At 37.4% G+C, this 20,052-nt stretch overlaps 1 protein-coding gene across 1 annotated transcript; it reads left to right on the top strand.

The window, feature by feature from the left end:
• Positions 1–11,124: 11,124 nt before the first annotated feature.
• Positions 11,125–18,251, top strand: calm1a (calmodulin 1a). The gene is made up of 6 exons (XM_041060187.1): positions 11,125–11,252; positions 15,864–15,894; positions 16,032–16,175; positions 16,280–16,386; positions 16,580–16,715; positions 17,030–18,251. Exons 1-6 carry the CDS (start codon positions 11,250–11,252, stop codon positions 17,056–17,058), a joined length of 450 nt encoding a protein of 149 aa, XP_040916121.1. The 5' UTR covers positions 11,125–11,249; the 3' UTR covers positions 17,059–18,251.
• Positions 18,252–20,052: the final 1,801 nt, after the last annotated feature.

The following is a 20,052-nucleotide window of genomic DNA, read 5'->3' as shown; positions in this document are numbered from 1 at the left end:
CGTCATAGTATAGTATGGCGTTTTTTTCGGGCAAAAAAAAAAAAACTTTTTTTTTTGGCATCAAAATGTCATAAAAAACGTCATAGTATAGTATGGCGTCAAAATCGGCCGAAAAAAGTCATACTTTAGTATGACCTCAAAAAGTCATAAAAAATGTCATAGTATAGTATGGCGTCAAAATCGGCCAAAAAAAGTCAACATTTTTTTGACCTCAAAATGTCATAAAAAACGTCATAGTATAGTATGGCGTTTTTTTCGCGCAAAAAAAGTCAACATTTTTTTTTACCTCAAAATGTCATAAAAAACGTCATAGTATAGTATGGCGTTTTGTTTCGGGCAAAAAAAGTCCAAATTTTTTTTGGCCTCAAAATGTCATAAAAAACGTCATAGTATAGTATGGCGTTTTTTTCGGGCAAAAAATTTCAACATTTTTTTTGGCCTCAAAATGTCATAAAAAACGTCATAGTATAGTATGGCGTTTTTTTCGGGCAAAAAAAGTCAACATTTTTTTTGGCCTCAGAATGTCATAAAAAACGTCATAGTATAGTATGGCGTTTTTTTCGGGCAAAAAAAGTCCAAATTTTTTTTGGCCTCAGAATGTCATAAAAAACGTCATAGTATAGTATGGCGTTTTTTTCGGGCAAAAAAAGTCCAAATTTTTTTTGGCCTCAGAATGTCATAAAAAACGTCAAAGTATAGTATGCCGTTTTTTTCGGGCAAAAAAAGTCAACATTTTTTTTTACCTCAAAATGTCATAAAAAACGTCATAGTATAGTATGCCGTTTTTTTCGGGCAAAAAAAGTCAAGATTTTTTTTGGCCTCAAAATGTCATAAAAAACGTCATAGTATAGTATGGCGTTTTTTTCGGGCAAAAAAAGTCCAAATTTTTTTTGGCCTCAGAATGTCATAAAAAACGTCATAGTATAGTATGGCGTTTTTTTCGGGCAAAAAAAATCAACTTTTATTTTTGGCCTCAAAATGTCATAAAAAAACGTCATAGTATAGTATGGCGTTTTTTTCGGGCAAAAAAAAAAAAACTTTTTTTTTTTGGCCTCAAAATGTCATAAAAAACGTCATAGTATAGTATGGCATCAAAATCGGCCGAAAAAAGTCATACTTTAGTATGACCTCAAAAAGTCATAAAAAATGTCATAGTATAGTATGGCGTCAAAATCGGCCAAAAAAAGTCAACATTTTTTTGACCTCAAAATGTCATAAAAAACGTCATAGTATAGTATGGCGTTTTTTTCGCGCAAAAAAAGTCAACATTTTTTTTGGCCTCAAAATGTCATAAAAAACGTCATAGTATAGTATGGCGTTTTTTTCGGGCAAAAAAAGTCCAAATTTTTTTTGGCCTCAAAATGTCATAAAAAACGTCATAGTATAGTATGGCGTTTTGTTTCGGGCAAAAAAAGTCAAGATTTTTTTTGGCCTCAAAATGTCATAAAAAACGTCATAGTATAGTATGGCGTTTTTTTCGGGCAAAAAAAGTCCAAATTTTTTTTGGCCTCAGAATGTCATAAAAAACGTCATAGTATAGTATGGCGTTTTTTTCGGGCAAAAAAAAATCAACTTTTTTTTTTGGATTCAAAATGTGATAAAAAACGTCATAGTATAGTATGGCGTTTTTTTCGGGCAAAAAAAAAAAAACTTTTTTTTTGGCCTCAAAATATCATAAAAAACGTCATAGTATAGTATGGCATCAAAATCGGCCGAAAAAAGTCATACTTTAGTATGACCTCAAAAAGTCATAAAAAATGTCATAGTATAGTATGGCGTCAAAATCGGCCAAAAAAAGTCAACATTTTTTTGACCTCAAAATGTCATAAAAAACGTCATAGTATAGTATGGCGTTTTTTTCGGGCAAAAAAAGTCAACATTTTTTTTGGCCTCAAAATGTCATAAAAAACGTCATAGTATAGTATGGCGTTTTTTTCGGGCAAAAAAAGTCCACATTTTTTTTGGCCTCAAAATGTCATAAAAAACGTCATAGTATAGTATGCCGTTTTTTTTCGGGCAAAAAAAGTCAAGATTTTTTTTGGCCTCAAAATGTCATAAAAAATGTCATAGTATAGTATGGCGTTTTTTTCGGGCAAAAAAAGTCAACATTTTTTTTGGCCTCAGAATGTCATAAAAAACGTCATAGTATAGTATGGCGTTTTTTTCGGGCAAAAAAAATCAACTTTTTTTTTTGGCCTCAAAATGTCATAAAAAACGTCATAGTATAGTATGGCGTTTTTTTCGGGCAAAAAAAAAAAAACTTTTTTTTTTGGCCTCAAAATGTCATAAAAAACGTCATAGTATAGTATGGCATCAAAATCGGCCAAAAAAAGTCAAGATTTTTTTTGGCCTCAAAATGTCATAAAAAACGTCATAGTATAGTATGGCGTTTTTTTCGGGCAAAAAATGTCCAAATTTTTTTTGGCCTCAAAATGTCATAAAAAACGTCATAGTATAGTATGGCGTTTTTTTCGGGCAAAAAATGTCCACATTTTTTTTGGCCTCAGAATGTCATAAAAAACGTCATAGTATAGTATGCCGTTTTTTTCGGGCAAAAAAAGTCAACATTTTTTTTTACCTCAAAATGTCATAAAAAACGTCATAGTATAGTATGGCGTTTTTTTCGGGCAAAAAAAGTCCAAATTTTTTTTGGCCTCAAAATGTCATAAAAAACGTCATAGTATAGTATGCCGTTTTTTTCGGGCAAAAAATTTCAACATTTTTTTTGGCCTCAAAATGTCATAAAAAACGTCATAGTATAGTATGGCGTTTTTTTCGGGCAAAAAAAGTCCAAATTTTTTTTGGCCTCAGAATGTCATAAAAAACGTCATAGTATAGTATGGCGTTTTTTTCGGGCAAAAAAAGTCCAAATTTTTTTTGGCCTCAAAATGTCATAAAAAACGTCATAGTATAGTATGGCGTTTTTTTTTCGGGCAAAAAAAGTCAAGATTTTTTTTGGCCTCAAAATGTCATAAAAAACGTCATAGTATAGTATGGCGTTTTTTTTCGGGCAAAAAAAGTCAACATTTTTTTGGCCTCAAAATGTCATAAAAAACGTCATAGTATAGTATGGCGTTTTTTTCGGGCAAAAAAAGTCCAAATTTTTTTTGGCCTCAGAATGTCATAAAAAACGTCATAGTATAGTATGGCGTTTTTTTCGGGCAAAAAAAATCAACTTTTTTTTTTGGCCTCAAAATGTCATAAAAAATGTCATAGTATAGTATGGCGTCAAAATCGGCCAAAAAAAGTAAAGATTTTTTTTGGCCTCAAAATGTCATAAAAAACGTCATAGTATAGTATGGCGTTTTTTTCGGGCAAAAAAAGTCAACATTTTTTTTACCTCAAAATGTCATAAAAAACGTCATAGTATAGTATGCCGTTTTTTTCGGGCAAAAAAAGTCAACATTTTTTTTGGCCTCAAAATGTCATAAAAAACGTCATAGTATAGTATGGCGTTTTTTTCGGGCAAAAAAAGTCCAAATTTTTTTTGGCCTCAAAATGTCATAAAAAACGTCATAGTATAGTATGGCATCAAAATGGGCCAAAAAAAGTCATACTTTAGTATGACCTCAAAAAGTCATAAAAAATGTCATAGTATAGTATGGCGTCAAAATCGGCCAAAAAAAGTCAACATTTTTTTGACCTCAAAATGTCATAAAAAACGTCATAGTATAGTATGGCGTTTTTTTCGGGCAAAAAAAGTCAACATTTTTTTTGGCCTCAAAATGTCATAAAAAACGTCATAGTATAGTATGGCGTTTTTTTTCGGGCAAAAAAAGTCAAGATTTTTTTTGGCCTCAAAATGTCATAAAAAACGTCATAGTATAGTATGGCGTTTTTTTCGGGCAAAAAAAGTCCAAATTTTTTTTGGCCTCAAAATGTCATAAAAAACGTCATAGTATAGTATGGCGTTTTTTTCGGGCAAAAAATGTCCACATTTTTTTTGGCCTCAGAATGTCATAAAAAACGTCATAGTATAGTATGGCGTTTTTTTCGGGAAAAAAAATTCAACTTTTTTTTTTGGCCTCAAAATGTCATAAAAAACGTCATAGTATAGTATGGCGTTTTTTTTCGGGCAAAAAAAAAAAAACTTTTTTTTTTTGGCCTCAAAATGTCATAAAAAACATCATAGTATAGTATGGCGTTTTTTTCGGGCAAAAAAAGTCCAACTTTTTTTTGGCCTCAGAATGTCATAAAAAACGTCATAGTATAGTATGGCGTTTTTTTTCGGGCAAAAAAAGTCAACATTTTTTTTGGCCTCAAAATGTCATAAAAAACGTCATAGTATAGTATGGCGTTTTTTTCGGGCAAAAAAAGTCCAAATTTTTTTTGGCCTCAGAATGTCATAAAAAACGTCATAGTATAGTATGGCGTTTTTTTCGGGCAAAAAAAATCAACTTTTTTTTTTGGCCTCAAAATGTCATAAAAAACATCATAGTATAGTATGGCGTTTTTTTCGGGCAAAAAAAAACCACCTTTTTTTTTTTGGCCTCAAAATGTCATAAAAAACGTCATAGTATAGTATGGCGTTTTTTTCGGGCAAAAAAAGTCCAAATTTTTTTTGGCCTCAGAATGTCATAAAAAATGTCATAGTATAGTATGGCGTCAAAATCGGCCAAAAAAAATCAACTTTTTTTTTTGGCCTCAAAATGTCATAAAAAACGTCATAGTATAGTATGGCGTCAAAATCGGCCAAAAAAAGTCAAGATTTTTTTTGGCCTCAAAATGTCATAAAAACGTCATAGTATAGTATGGCGTTTTTTTTGGGCAAAAAATGTCAACTTTTTTTTTTGGCCTCAAAATGTCATAAAAAACGTCATAGTATAGTATGGCGTTTTTTTTCGGGCAAAAAAAAACAAACTTTTTTTTTTTGGCCTCAAAATGTCATAAAAAACGTCATAGTATAGTATGGCATCAAAATCGGCCGAAAAAAGTCATACTTTAGTATGACCTCAAAAAGTCATAAAAAATGTCATAGTATAGTATGGCGTCAAAATCGGCCAAAAAAAGTCAACATTTTTTTGACCTCAAAATGTCATAAAAAACATCATAGTATAGTATGGCGTTTTTTTCGGGCAAAAAATGTCCAAATTTTTTTTGACCTCAAAATGTCATAAAAAACGTCATAGTATAGTATGGCGTTTTTTTCGGGCAAAAAAATTAAACTTTTTTTTTTGGCCTCAGAATGTCATAAAAAACGTCATAGTATAGTATGGCCTTTTTTTCGGGCAAAAAAATTCAACATTTTTTTTGGCCTCAAAATGTCATAAAAAACGTCATAGTATAGTATGGCGTTTTTTTCGGGCAAAAAATGTCAACTTTTTTTGGCCTCAAAATGTCATAAAAAACGTCATAGTATAGTATGGCGTTTTTTTCGGGCAAAAAAAGTCCAAATTTTTTTTGGCCTCAGAATGTCATAAAAAACGTCATAGTATAGTGTGGCGTTTTTTTGCCCGAAAAAAACGTCATAGTATAGTATGCCGTCTTTTTCGGGCAAAAAAATTCAACTTTTTTTTTTGGCCTCAAAATGTCATAAAAAACGTCATAGTATAGTATGGCGTCAAAATCGGCCAAAAATAGTCAACATTTTTTTTGGCCTCAAAATGTCATAAAAAACGTCATAGTATAGTATGCCGTTTTTTTTGGGCAAAAAATGTCCACATTTTTTTTGACCTCAAAATGTCATAAAAAACGTCATAGTATAGTATGCCGTTTTTTTCGGGCAAAAAAAGTCAACATTTTTTTTGACCTCAAAATGTCATAAAAAACGTCATAGTATAGTATGGCGTTTTTTTCGGGCAAAAAAAGTCCAAATTTTTTTTGGCCTCAGAATGTCATAAAAAACGTCATAGTATAGTATGGCGTTTTTTTCGGGCAAAAAAAGTCAACATTTTTTTTGGCCTCAGAATGTCATAAAAAACGTCATAGTATAGTATGGCGTCAAAATCGGCCAAAAAAAAGTCAACATTTTTTTTGGCCTCAAAATGTCATAAAAAACGTCATAGTATAGTATGGCGTTTTTTTCGGGCAAAAAAAGTCCAAATTTGTTTTGGCCTCAGAATGTCATAAAAAACGTCATAGTATAGTGTGGCGTTTTTTTCGGGCAAAAAAAGTCCAAATTTTTTTTGGCCTCAGAATGTCATAAAAAACGTCATAGTATAGTATGTCCTTTTTTTCGGGCAAAAAAATTCAACATTTTTTTTGGCCTCAAAATGTCATAAAAAACGTCATAGTATAGTATGGCGTTTTTTTCGGGCAAAAAATGTCCAAATTTTTTTTGGCCTCAAAATGTCATAAAAAACGTCATAGTATAGTATGGCGTTTTTTTCGGGCAAAAAAAGTCAACATTTTTTTTTACCTCAAAATGTCATAAAAAACGTCATAGTATAGTATGCCGTTTTTTTCGGGCAAAAAATGTCCAAATTTTTTTTGGCCTCAAAATGTCATAAAAAACGTCATAGTATAGTATGCAGTTTTTTTCAGGCAAAAAATGTCCAAATTTTTTTTGGCCTCAAAATGTCATAAAAAACGTCATAGTATAGTATGGCGTTTTTTTCGGGCAAAAAAAGTCCACATTTTTTTTGGCCTCAAAATGTCATAAAAAACGTCATAGTATAGTATGGCGTCAAAATCGGCCAAAAAAAGTCAACATTTTTTTTTGGCCTCAAAATGTCATAAAAAACGTCATAATATGGCATGGCGTCAAAATCGGCCAAAAAATGTCCACATTTTTTTTGGCCTCAAAATGTCATAAAAAACATTATAGTATAGTATGGCGTCAAAATCGGCCAAAAAAAAGTCAACATTTTTTTGGCCTCAAAATGTCATAAAAAACGTCATAGTATAGTATGGCGTTTTTTTTCGCGCAAAAAAAGTCAAGATTTTTTTTTTGGGCCTCAAAATGTCATAAAAAACGTCATAGTATAGTATGGCGTCAAAATCGGCCAAAAAAAGTCAAGATTTTTTTTGGCCTCAAAATGTCATAAAAAACGTTATAGTATAGTATGGCGTTTTTTTCGGGCAAAAAATGTCCAAATTTTTTTTGGCCTCAAAATGTCATAAAAAACGTCATAGTATAGTATGCTGTTTTTTTTGGGCAAAAAAAGTCAACATTTTTTTTGGCCTCAAAATGTCATAAAAAACGTCATAGTATAGTATGGCGTCAACATCGGCCAAAAAAAGTCAACATTTTTTTTGGCCTCAAAATGTCATAAAAAACGTCATAGTATAGTATGGCGTTTTTTTCGGGCAAAAAAAAGTCAACTTTTTTTTGGCCTCAAAATGTCATAAAAAACATCATAGTATAGTATGGCGTCAAAATCGGCCAAAAAAAAGTCAACATTTTTTTGGCCTCAAAATGTCATAAAAAACGTCATAGTATAGTATGGCGTTTTTTTTTCGCGCAAAAAAAGTCAAGATTTTTTTTTTGGGCCTCAAAATGTCATAAAAAACGTCATAGTATAGTATGGCGTTTTTTTCGGGCAAAAAAATTCAACTTTTTTTTTTGGCCTCAAAATGTCATAAAAAACGTCATAGTATAGTATGGCGTCAAAATCGGCCAAAAAAAGTCAAGATTTTTTTTGGCCTCAAAATGTCATAAAAAACGTTATAGTATAGTATGGCGTTTTTTTCGGGCAAAAAATGTCCAAATTTTTTTTGGCCTCAAAATGTCATAAAAAACGTCATAGTATAGTATGCTGTTTTTTTTGGGCAAAAAAAGTCAACATTTTTTTTGGCCTCAAAATGTCATAAAAAACGTCATAGTATAGTATGGCGTCAACATCGGCCAAAAAAAGTCAACATTTTTTTTGGCCTCAAAATGTCATAAAAAACGTCATAGTATAGTATGGCGTTTTTTTCGGGCAAAAAAAAGTCAACTTTTTTTTGGCCTCAAAATGTCATAAAAAACATCATAGTATAGTATGGCGTTTTTTTCGGGCAAAAAAAGTCCACATTTTTTTTGGCCTCAAAATGTCATAAAAAACGTCATAGTATAGTATGCCGTTTTTTTCGGGCAAAAAAAGTCAACATTTTTTTTGACCTCAAAATGTCATAAAAAACGTCATAGTATAGTATGGCGTTTTTTTCGGGCAAAAAAAGTCAACTTTTTTTTTTGGCCTCAAAATGTCATAAAAAACGTCATAGTATAGTATGGCGTTTTTTTTACGGGCAAAAAATAATCAAAAATTTCTTTGGGCTCAAAATGTCATAAAAAACCTCATAGTATAGTAAGACATCAAAATCGGCCAATAAAAGTCATACTTTAGTATGACCTCAAAAAGTGCCAAAAAACGTCATAGTATAGTATGGCGTCAAAATCTGCCAAAAAAAAGTCATACTTTAGTATGACCTCAAAATGTCATAAAAAACCTCATAGTATAGTAAGACGTCAAAATCGGCCAAAAAAAGTCATACTTTAGTATGACCTCAAAATGTCATAAAAAACGTCATAGTATAGTATGGCGTCAAAATCGGCCAAAAAAAGTCAACATTTTTTTTGGCCTCAAAATGTCATAAAAAACGTCATAATATGGTATGGCGTCAAAATCGGCCAAAAAAAGTCAAACATTTTTTGGACCTCAAAATGTCATAAAAAACCTCATAGTATAGTAAGGCTTTAAAATGTGCCAAAAAAAAGTCATACTTTAGTATGGCCTCAAAATATGCCAAAAGATGTCATAGTGTAGTAAAGCTTCAAAGTAGGCAAAAAAAGTCATACTTTCGTATGGTCTCAAAATATGCAAAAAATGTCAAAGTACAGTAAGGCTTCAAAATAGGCCAAAAAAGTCATACTTTAGTATGTTCTCAAAATGTCATAAAAATGGTCATAGTATAGTAAGGCTTCAAAATAGGCCAAGAAAGGCATACTTTGGTATGGGCTCACAATGTCATTTAATTTTATCAACAAAACAATCTGAAGAGCCGCTTGGAAGCCCAAAGAGCCGGCTCTTTTTATTGAGCCGAGCTAAACGAGCCGGTTCTCTAAAAAGATCCAGAATTCCCATCACTACTGAACACATCAGCGGTAAGTCGCTCCCTCCTGCCACGGTTGCCGCGCCGTGGTTTGACGCATTGCAGATCTGCCCTGGCCAATCAGCGGCTTCTGTACAGTGTGAAGGATATTGCGGGTCTGCTCTGCCCAATCAGAATACGCCTCTCAAACACAAAACCGCAACTTCCCCAGCGCCGTCAGACTCAACGTTTATAACGTATCCTTCCGCCTGCACAAAACTCCGTGTAAGACAAAATAGTCCGTCACTTTCTGTTTTGCCGTGCCGTCAAATTGTGCATTCACATATATTCAACAGATTTGAATAATAGAATAAATATACGCAGTAACCCCTTCAAAGTTATTTTTCTCACCTTTTCTTTAGAGGTAAACAATCACTATCATCTGCAACTTACTTATTTTAATAAAAGTTATGAAGATCTTTATCCACAGACAAGGGTGTTCTCATTATAATCCTCCACTAAATTTCACTAGGCCATGTTTATGATAATAAATACACAGTGTATAGCCTATTACAGTGTTATATCTTATGTGAGATGGGCCAGAGAATAAACCTTTCCCTGAAAACACTGTTATTTTATTAGGTTGTTGTTTTTGCAGTAATGATTCCACATTCACATTTCATTTTAGGCCTACATAATATCACTGCATACAGGTAAGATTAGACGCCGGTTGCAGTTAAACAGGTTCAGATTACACTAACACTATCTGGCTATGATTTTGATGACCAGTTGTAATGGCAGCCAATTGGCCAATAGATATCAGCAGACTTTATGATCAGTGCCAGGAGGATGGGACATGTGGCCACACAGAGGATAATGCAATAAGAGTCTTAGAGTGGATAGATACTAGAGCACATATTAAAGTCTGTTTGATGAAGAACAGTGAGTACTCAGTGCATAAATGAAATCATATGTTATATTTTATTCAAGACGCTTCAATCAATATTTATGAGGAAGTCTCCCACAGCCAAAACCTGTCTAGTAACTCAATGAAAATTTTGTCTGTCTGGCTCTGAGACAGATACTCATGATCACACAATATTATTCTGACAGTCCTAGAATACAACCACAGAAATGTATTCATTTCATCAATTAAAAAAAACAACTTAATGGTGTGTGACTGCATTTTAAGCAACGTTTTAAATAACATGTAGAATTAGATCACATATTTCTGATTTGTGGGTTCTGATGCAAACACAAGAGAGAATGCAGGGAATATTTACCTTGTTCACAGATTTTGGCACAAAATAGTTTTTAAAAATTTTTAATTGAGAGATAACTTAGAGATAACTTGGCAATGCCAACTGTTTGACTGATGTATTGATTGACAGCTCACCACAAATCTGACTGTGAGAAGTCAGCCTGCCTGTTTTTTTTTTTTAACTGACCTTGAGATCAACATAAGTTGAAATTTAAGTCTTACTGCTACAGTTTCATCATTCCCACATTTAAAGCTAGTTAAGTATTGTTAGTCCCTGAATCTAAGGCAACAATGATTAGCTTTTGATTATTGATCATGGATAGATCCTAAACTTTTCTCACAGTTTCACTGAAGGCAGTTCAGTACTTGTGGGTCTGATTTATGGATATGTTCAATAAGAGAGAGGTGGGCTTCATTTCATTTAATGTTGTGATACTGATGTTACACACCAGGTGACTTTCCTGGGCCTCCGGTTACCCAGCATTAAGGCTGGGTTACCAAAAGTGCAAAGCAGGCAGCTGCCCTGGGGCCCCAGGTTTACTGGGTATCTCCCATAAAAAATTGTCAAGGAACGTATAATGTTTAAGTACAACATAAACTAAGACAGGTGCTGCGGTATTAGCTAATATTTTAACAATATAATGAGCAGTTGTTTTTTTTTTAACAAATTGAAATGGCCATACGCAGCATATCTTCTACACAAAAACTGCTTTATGTACCTGTACGTCTCTTTCTAAATAAAGACTAACTTTTCAACTCAGCCAACCGAATAATTTCAGAGTAACTTCCCTGTGTGAAACACATGTTGAGGTACAGGTGAAACAGGTTGCGCGCGCGAGCACGAGTGCAGAAACGAAGAAAGCGCGTGGCCCCTTCTCTGACGGAGTTAATTTCTCCACTGTGCGGAGGAATACAGTGAGCTGTGCAGCGGTGGTTCGTCCTGCCTACCCGCCTCCTGCCAACCTTGTTCAGTGGCAACCGTCCATTTCCTCTCTCCGGTAGCGTTAGCAGACCGACGTTTCTAACTCAAACAGACATGGTGAGTATTGAATCAACCGTGGTATTTGGTATGTGTGACTTGGAAATGTCGTGGGGTTGACCGAAGTGCCAGGTCGGGGGGTTCTTAAGTGTCTGTCGGAGAGTCGTTTTGGTGAAATGAACGGAAGCCTCCATTGCAGAGAACGCGAGTTGAAGGGACTCGTTTGCACCTCTGAGTTAGCCGTCTAACTAGCTGTTAACACTGGCGGCGACACATAGCGGCTCGTCGCTGTGAGCGAGAGGCTTATCGAGTCATCGTTTCCGAAATTATAGCGATACTTGATGTTAGCTGACGCGAACCTCTTATTACAGGTTGTGGCCACATATTGGCAGCAGTTGGTGCGGTTCGGTTGGCTGCCAGTGTTAGCATCACAGCTAGTGTAACATACCGAATGACTGATTTTCCGGTATCTGACAGCTGTAACATCAGTCAGCTTTGCATTTTCGCCTCAAGAGCGCTAGCGTTGGGTAGTTTTGATGCTGGAAACGCAGTCGTTAGCGTTGAATCGCAACGCAGATTTTTTTATGCCGGTGCTGCACCTTAATTTATGACCAGTGGGATTCACATTAGACATTCAGCCACGACAAAAGACTGATGGGAGAGGTGTTGGCGGGGCACAGACGGAGCTACGCTTCTGGTCATCAGGCTCGGCTGCTGCAGCCATCAAACGTTATCGTCATGCCAAGATTATCTTCACAGGATCACATTTTTTCAAAGCTGTTGCCATAGCAATTATCAATACCATCTATCAAAGTACAACATGTAGCCACTGTAAAACCTGCGGTGGGACCAGGTGACACTTCTAATTAGGTCATAGAATATGGTGTGAAACCCGTATATATGGCCACTTTACGAGAGAATAAACCAAACATGCTGGCAGTTAAAAACCTCATATTTGACTTGTTTCAGGTCGTCTTTATTTAGTACCAATTATTGATTTTCAGAAGAAATGTCTCAGGTCTGGTCCTTCCCATCCACCTGAACATTGAAAGCAAGAAGAAAAGTGTTACGTACAGTGTGTGGCTTACATTTACACATGCAGTGCTCTGTTGTCATGTAGGGAAAAAAAATGATTATATGGTAAAGTGGACTTTTTCCACAGGCTACATGTAAGTCTTAAATGGACACAAATCTTGTTTGACAGATGGAATCTGCTGAACACATCATAGGCTGCTGGGTCTTTCATTATGCAGGAAAAGCCCTCTACTTAAGTAAACATCAGCTATGTAAATACATTTCTAAGAAATCCTTCAGCAGCACGCCACTCAAATTTATGTTTGTAGTTGATTATCTTTGTTTTGTAAGTGAATTTTAGTACTGTCAGTATTTGGTGTTATAATCTGCTGGTAGTTGAGCTCAGTAGTGTGCAAATCCAGTTTTAATTTCTGGAGATATTTGAGGCATTTATAACATGACAGACATTACTTTGTAAAGATATAATTGGTTGCAGCTTATAATATTTGCCTTTGTATGACATCTGAATCTTTAATGAAGTAGTCTGACAAGTTTTTACAATGACAAGTGGAATGAACTCTGTTGAACTAATGGCTGTTCATTTGAGGAAAAGATTTAAAAATCATTCATCCATAATCTGGCCCCTCACAGGCTTCTGTCGTGTTAATTTCTGTAACTACCTGTTGGATTAGTTACTATAGGTTCACTGTTGTTTTGTGTTTGTTATAGTTACAGGGTTGGCAAATTGTAATGCAGGAAGTAGGAAGTAGTCTGTGGGATTGAGACATCACTGTCGCAGTTGTCACGGTTCCTTATGTAGGTTTTTTTTTAAAAAGCAGAAAGACTTGTCTTGTGAATCATCTTACTGCAGTTGGTTACTACAGTCAGCTTGAAGTGAGAATATATGGGAAACAAAATAGGCATTGTTGTTTGCTGGTGCTGTAATAGTCAATCATAGGGCCTACATGCTACACTCGGACTGTCTTAACAGGAATGTGGTCCGTATTGCCAGGCATTGCAGTGCCTTGAGAGGAATTTGGCCTGGATATTAGAGGGGTTAGCAGCTTGTTAACTATTGCTAGAGCCCACATACACACACACACACACACACACACACCATCACTATCATTATCATCAGCCAGATTTTGAAAGTCTCATTATTTTTGCTTGATGGTACTAATACCTTGTGGTTGAAACATTTCAGCTTTGTACATTAATCTCAACCTTCCTCCCTCTCTTTCACTCTGCTCTTAAGGTCAGACATATACAGAATATAGTTAGGATCAGATGTCAAGGTTTAGAGTATTACTCATGGGCGGTACCTTTACACTTTGGTTTCTAAAAACCTTCCAGACAGTTTCTTTATCATTCAACTTTATACTATGTTCTGAAAATGATATGATGAAATGTCTAATAGTATTCAGTATTAAGATTAATCCATGTATATTTTGCTGTGCTATCAGAGGTTATACTGACAGCATAACATACTTAAGACCTGTGGAGAAGAGAGAAATTAAAAGATGCACAAGAAAAGGGATGGGATCTGTCTAGTATAAAAATATGATTGGCAGTAGTATCTTGTAGAGGACACACTTTAACCTTTGATGATCTGGTTAGATTGCATTCTTGCATGTTGTTATATGTACTAATATTGGTGACAGTATTGAGTTTTGTAAGAAAGGCGGTTTTCTGTTTTGGCTCATTTAGCTTGAGACTCAGGTGTCGACACAGGTGTGTCACTCATAGAAACTGCTGTAACTGTGCGGACAGGGGCCCTGCCAAAGGGGGCCATTTGGTGTTAGCAGTGATGCTGTCGAGGAGGTCAGATGACCAGCCAAATGATCCCCCCTAGGAGCTGCAACTGTAGCAGTGAGATGACAGGCCACAGGTTAACATGTGCATGGAGACACACATAAAACCCCTGTGACCTCCCCCTGTCTGGACACTGTTACTCTCACACACCTTAAATCAATTTTCCTGACACATTCGGATGACCTCCTCTAGCCTGGCCTCCTGGCCACCACACACATTCTCTTTCTCTGTCAATCTATTGAAGGCTCTTCATGTGCTGAACTACTGCAGGAGGTGGACACTTCATCTGTGCATCCATCTTTCCTGTTGGAGAGATGGACAGACAGCTAAGCCTTTGATTGTCATGCCTGGGCTCACACACACACACACACACACACACAGACTCTGACATGGAGGCACAGGGAGTGGGGTTGTCCAAAGTCTCACCCAGCTGGAGTCAGATGGAGCCAGGGAAGGACAGCGGCCGGCCACAAACACTCTCAGTGCTGCAAGACACAAGAACAGAAAGAAGGATGGACAGGTAGGCAGACAGGTTTATTGAGAGATGGACAGATGGATGGACACGTAACCAAGCAAACATCAACAGAAGGACCAACTATTCCATCAGCTTGTCATCCAGCTACACTGAAGAGGGAGGCATTGCCAAGCCAGTGCCGCCAACCTTTGCCACTCCAGAAGGATTGTGAAAACGCCTGTCATCTATCCAGCCATCTATTCACTCTGGAAAGACTGATAGACTAGACTTGCAATTATCCGGTCATCTGATAAGCATTATTAGGTCTGTCCAACTATCTACCTGTCCAGGACTAACAAAACATCTATCTTTTTGTTTACTCAAATCAAGACTCAAACTGAAGTTTTTTCCTCAGTTATGTAGCTGTTCAGAGAGATGGCAAAATCTACTATTCATCTGTTTGTCCTTCCATTCGTTTACAAGTCAGGACCGACTGACAGATGTCTGGCCACCATTTTTTTCACCCAGCTATTCCTCCCATTCTGAGACATCATTCCTGTCCTTCTTGCCATCCCTCCCTCATCATGCTGCCTAAGAAAGTCGCTCTGTACCCGACGGAGGATGAGCTGGTGAGCCTGTCCACCGTATATGACCTCTTGGATGAACAACAGCACTACTACAAGGAGCTCATCCAGCAGCAGGAGAGGAACTACAGAGCCTTCCTACAGATGCTGATGGACACGTCATCCAGCCGCATGGACGGCCTGGTCAGAGAGATGCAGGACCTGAGGAACTGCCTGCAGAGAACAAAGGCAGAACTGGCAGAGGTTAAAAAACAGGGCGTCCAGAACAGCAAGCGGGCCGAGTGCTTGGCCGAAGGCTTAGTGATGGTGCGAGGGGCGCTGGACGGCCTCAGCGTCAAAACAGGAGTAACTGGGGGGTGCGGAGGAGGAAGAGGTGTAGATCTGAAGCAGCGCAGAGGAGGTGCTGGGTTAAGGCTGGAAGGAGGAGGAAGAGGAGGTGGGGTCAGAGGTGGAGACGTGAAAAAACCTGAACCGAAAGCAGTGAAGCTAGTGGCAGACCTCACAGATATCCACTTTGATGATATAAAGGTTGTACACAGATATGTGAAAAGAATGAATGGGCTCACTAGACCTTTCATTATCTCTTGGTTTTGTGTTAGTGTTAATGAATGGCTTTAGGATTGGTGAAGACGAATGGTATGTGGGTTCATGGTGGAAGATATTTCACTTGCTCCCATCTCCCATTGTCACTCAACAACTGATGATGCTGTTGTTGATTGGCTGTTGGCACGGAAATAAGCTTTTTAATATCTTGGAAGTAACCTAATGTTATTTTTTACCCCCCCTTCTGTTTTTTTTTTTTTTTAGGCTGACCAACTAACAGAAGAGCAGATTGCAGGTAGGGTGACAACATAAAAACACAGTTCTACCATCTTTAGCATTAAACTCACAGTTTCTTACATTTGCTTACATTGCAGTGTGTGCTGTTGCTAATATTTTCTCTCTCATCCTTTCCTCCACCCTCTGCCTGTCCAGAGTTCAAAGAGGCCTTCTCCCTGTTTGATAAGGATGGAGATGGGACCATCACCACTAAGGAGCTGGGCACCGTCATGAGGTCACTGGGTCAAAACCCAACTGAGGCCGAACTCCAGGACATGATCAATGAGGTGGATGCAGATGGTATGCTAGCTCCCCTTCCACACTTTAATCGACTTAAACCTGTCTTGGTATATACATTTTGATGAGTTCTATGTATAACTTACATCGGACCTTCTCTCTGTTAGGCAACGGGACCATTGACTTCCCTGAGTTCCTGACGATGATGGCAAGGAAGATGAAAGACACTGACAGTGAGGAGGAGATCAGGGAGGCGTTCAGGGTCTTTGATAAGGTAGGTCTTGGTGTGTGTTAATAAAAACAAAAAAGCAAGTGTTCCCAAAGCTTTAGCTGACACTTCAACAGAGGATTAATTGGCTCTGTTTGGCCCAACATATATAATAAATGACTTTGTCTATAGTAGAATTTGTGTGGCTGACTGTAATTCTGTATGTGTGTTAAACTGACTAATCCTCTGTCTCGACCAGGATGGCAACGGTTACATTAGTGCAGCAGAGCTGCGTCACGTGATGACCAACCTGGGAGAGAAGCTGACAGACGAGGAAGTAGACGAGATGATCAGAGAAGCCGACATTGATGGAGACGGACAGGTCAATTATGAAGGTACAGGAGATCTAAGAGTTGAAAAATGTTAATCACACTAATACAGTTTGCATGCTTAAAGGAACACATAACTGTACACACATCCTGTCCTCTGGCATTAGTGTTATGATTAATTTCTGTGTATGGAACAGATCCAAATGATGTAAGATGACAAACTGATGATAGATGGAAGCTCTGTAGTCACACTGTGTCTGAGGGTGTGTCTAATGGCTTGTTTCTTGTAGTGTTGTTAATCTTGATTTTTATTGTGTTACAGTACATGAGTTAAACACTGCTCCTGATGGATTTTTGTTCTCTGTTTTCCTCCCCTACAGAATTTGTTCAGATGATGACCGCCAAATGAACTGGGCTCACACTGAAGACAAAGAATCAGTCAAATGTTTCACTTACCTCTTACTGCAAAAATCTACATTTATTCATACTGTTCTGTATAGACAACTTAAACTGAATGTTGGAAAATTGAAAAATCTGTCCATATAAACAAGCTCAAAAAAGGTAAAAGACAAAAAGAAAAAAACCTAAATGAATCTGCATGTACTGGCTTGTATCCCCCCACCCCCACCCTCCCCAGCATTGAGCTGCCCAGTCAGATCTCACCTCGTTAGCCAAGCAGCCTCTCTGCAGCCGGCTGGTTTGGCCACTGCTCCTCTGCTTCCTGGTTCCATCTGCCTGATGTCATGATAATTATTTGGGCTGGCCAATCGCCTTTCTTCTATGACTTCCTGTTTTCTTTCTTTTCTGTTCTTCATGCATGCAGCTTTAGATGGGTGACTGTTGAGAGCCCAATGGCAGAAGGCTGTTGTCGGGCCTCAGGTTGACCTGGGACCCACTGAGAGGAAGAGGGAGGGGTTAGGTGACAGATGGATGGGAGTGAGTGAACCAGTGGAACCTTTGCAGTTTGCTTACCTAAATGAAGTCAGTGACGACAGAGATATTTTTAAGAAAAATATTAAAATGGAATAAATAAGAACTCATTTTAGATTCTGTGTTTCTGGCATGTCAGGATACTTGCTTTATCCGTTGTGTGTTTACCTTTTTTGAGGGTGAAGCCTGGGTGGGGCATAGATTTTAGCCCCTTGGGCAGTGGGTGTGTCCTAGACTTTTGGAGGGGTTGGGTGGGCTTTAAAAGTGATGATATACAAGAGCAATTTTTGGGGCAATTACAGTATCGTGAGTATCACATTTCTCAGAGGTGGAAAATTTACAATCAAAGAAAAAGAAAAGTCAGTAGTGAACTAACATCTGTGGTTATTCCTCACTGGAGCATGCTCAGGTACAGTATATTGCCTCAGACGTTGCATGCGTGTCATTCTACGAGGGGATTAATTTCAGTTTAGTGGGGACAGGGTCGGTGCTTTGCGGCATTTCTATCTTGTGTTTGTGTGTGAGTTTGGGCGTGTGTATGCGTGTGTGTGTGTGTGGGTGCGGCAAGGCCCAACCCAGTCCAACTGTTCTGTTCAGTTCAGTTGATCTGCATTCCAAGTTGTACATGCTAGTCTTTACATTTTGTTTTTCCAATAAAATACCATGAACTAACTTCTTGTGTTGGGTCTTTATGTCTTTATTTATTTCTTAAAAATGAGGCGACCCGTGTCCTCCCTCAGTGACTTTTTCTCAGGGGGAATTGCTTCTTTAAAATGACTCGTCTGCCATCTTATTGCTTGTGATGTACTTCTGAGAAGAGGGCGTAAGTACACACACTAAAGGTCACTTAAAAACATTTTGGGAGGGTAATCGGTCAGCTTCTATGCTCCTAGATCTCCTGAACGAGCAGTTATCAGAGGATCAGACAGTTGGTTTGGTTTCCAGAATTTGCATAGCAGCTAAGTGGTTGTACAGTATGGGAAGGCAAAGGAAGGATGGGAAGTAGGAGAAATGAGTTAAAGGTCAGAAAGAAACTAATACTGAATAAATCCTCTCTATCTATTCAAACATGTCACCATGGTTACCCTAATTATATTTCCTTGTTGATACAGCTATTAATATAAAAGCCCATCAGATAAACAAATAACAGTTATAATTTGAAATGTGTGTTATCAAGTTGATATTAAATCATGTCAGTGTCCCAAACACTCATGACAATTACAGACATCAACATGTTATAACTAATATAATGGCACAATAAGAGAGAGAGTGTGTGTGTGTGTGTGTGTGTATGGAGGGGTGTCCAGATCGTTGAGAATGTCTGTCTGCAGATGAGGAGGTGTTGCTAGGCAACAGAAGAGGCAGGCATGGGATGGGGTGGATGTGAAAGAGAAGGAGCAGAAAACCGTGGGAGTTTGAGGAGAGAGCAAGAGAGGAGACAAGTGGGGGAAGAGATGAAGAGGTTGAAAGACAATAATAGAAACCTGGGACCTGTGGGAGAGGAAGAGAACGAAGGATGAAAAGAGAAAATGAGAACAGAGTCACGGTGCATCTTTCACCCTGTAAAATCTCTCCCAAAATACCTCACTCTGTCTTCTGATTCAAAAGCTGGTATTCTGGCTTTTTTAACAGCTCCAGCCTTTGGCAGTTTTAACAAAATACTCTAAAGGCTTAACTATGATTATTTATTTGAGACCTATGTCAATAAGCCGTATAGCTTTACATCTGTACTGCTGGCATTTAAAATAATACTACTTTCAAGGAATATATATAGGATTTGATTGAATGTGATTGTGGCATTGATGAGAAGCAGACAGGTAGAGATGGGGAAGACAGTCCAAGACAGAGAGAGAGAGGAAAGACAGAGGGATGGAGAAGTGTAGGAGGTGTTGGATTTATCCACATATCACACACACAGAGTAGCTGGAGTTACGTAACTGTCTGAAGTGTATTAATATATCTTGCTGCTCACTGCTTGCTATGAGAGAGCTGCCACTCCAAACTTATTAACAGGATTTCCAATCCAGAAGATTCTCACACATTTGCCTCAAATTCACCTCACACAACTTTTGTGCATCCTATGATGCCCACAAATGTGCAAAATCAGCGTGCTATTTATACTGGTACACACACAGACAGACAGACAGACAGAGACACACAATCCCCTACTCCTGGCTCCAGTGTTAACCCACATAAATATTTCAGTTTTTCATCTGACAGCCAGAAGAATGGTGAGGGGAGCAAGTGTCTCTGTGTGAGAGAGAGAGAGATGGGTGGACATACAATTACACGGGCCAGATAAGTATCAGTATCAGTATATTAGCATTATCATTATTTTTCATTCTCCTCTCTTTGTCTTCTTCCTTCCAAAACTGAACATCCATTCATTCACCAAGCTCAGTAAGAAAATTGCAGTTAATGGAGATAGAGTTAGAAAAGCAAAATATATATATATATATACATTTTTGTGAAT

Source organism: Toxotes jaculatrix, chromosome 17 (genome assembly GCF_017976425.1).
Source record: "Toxotes jaculatrix isolate fToxJac2 chromosome 17, fToxJac2.pri, whole genome shotgun sequence".
NCBI classification, from domain to species: Eukaryota; Metazoa; Chordata; class Actinopteri; family Toxotidae; genus Toxotes; species Toxotes jaculatrix.
This window is presented reverse-complemented; position numbering and strand designations above follow the sequence as displayed.

Coding starts and splice junctions, on each gene's coding strand:
- calm1a (XM_041060187.1), top strand. Junction 15,895..16,031: donor AACAGAAGAGCAGATTGCAG/GTAGGGTGACAA, acceptor CTGCCTGTCCAG/AGTTCAAAGAGGCCTTCTCC. Junction 16,716..17,029: donor CGGACAGGTCAATTATGAAG/GTACAGGAGATC, acceptor CCTCCCCTACAG/AATTTGTTCAGATGATGACC.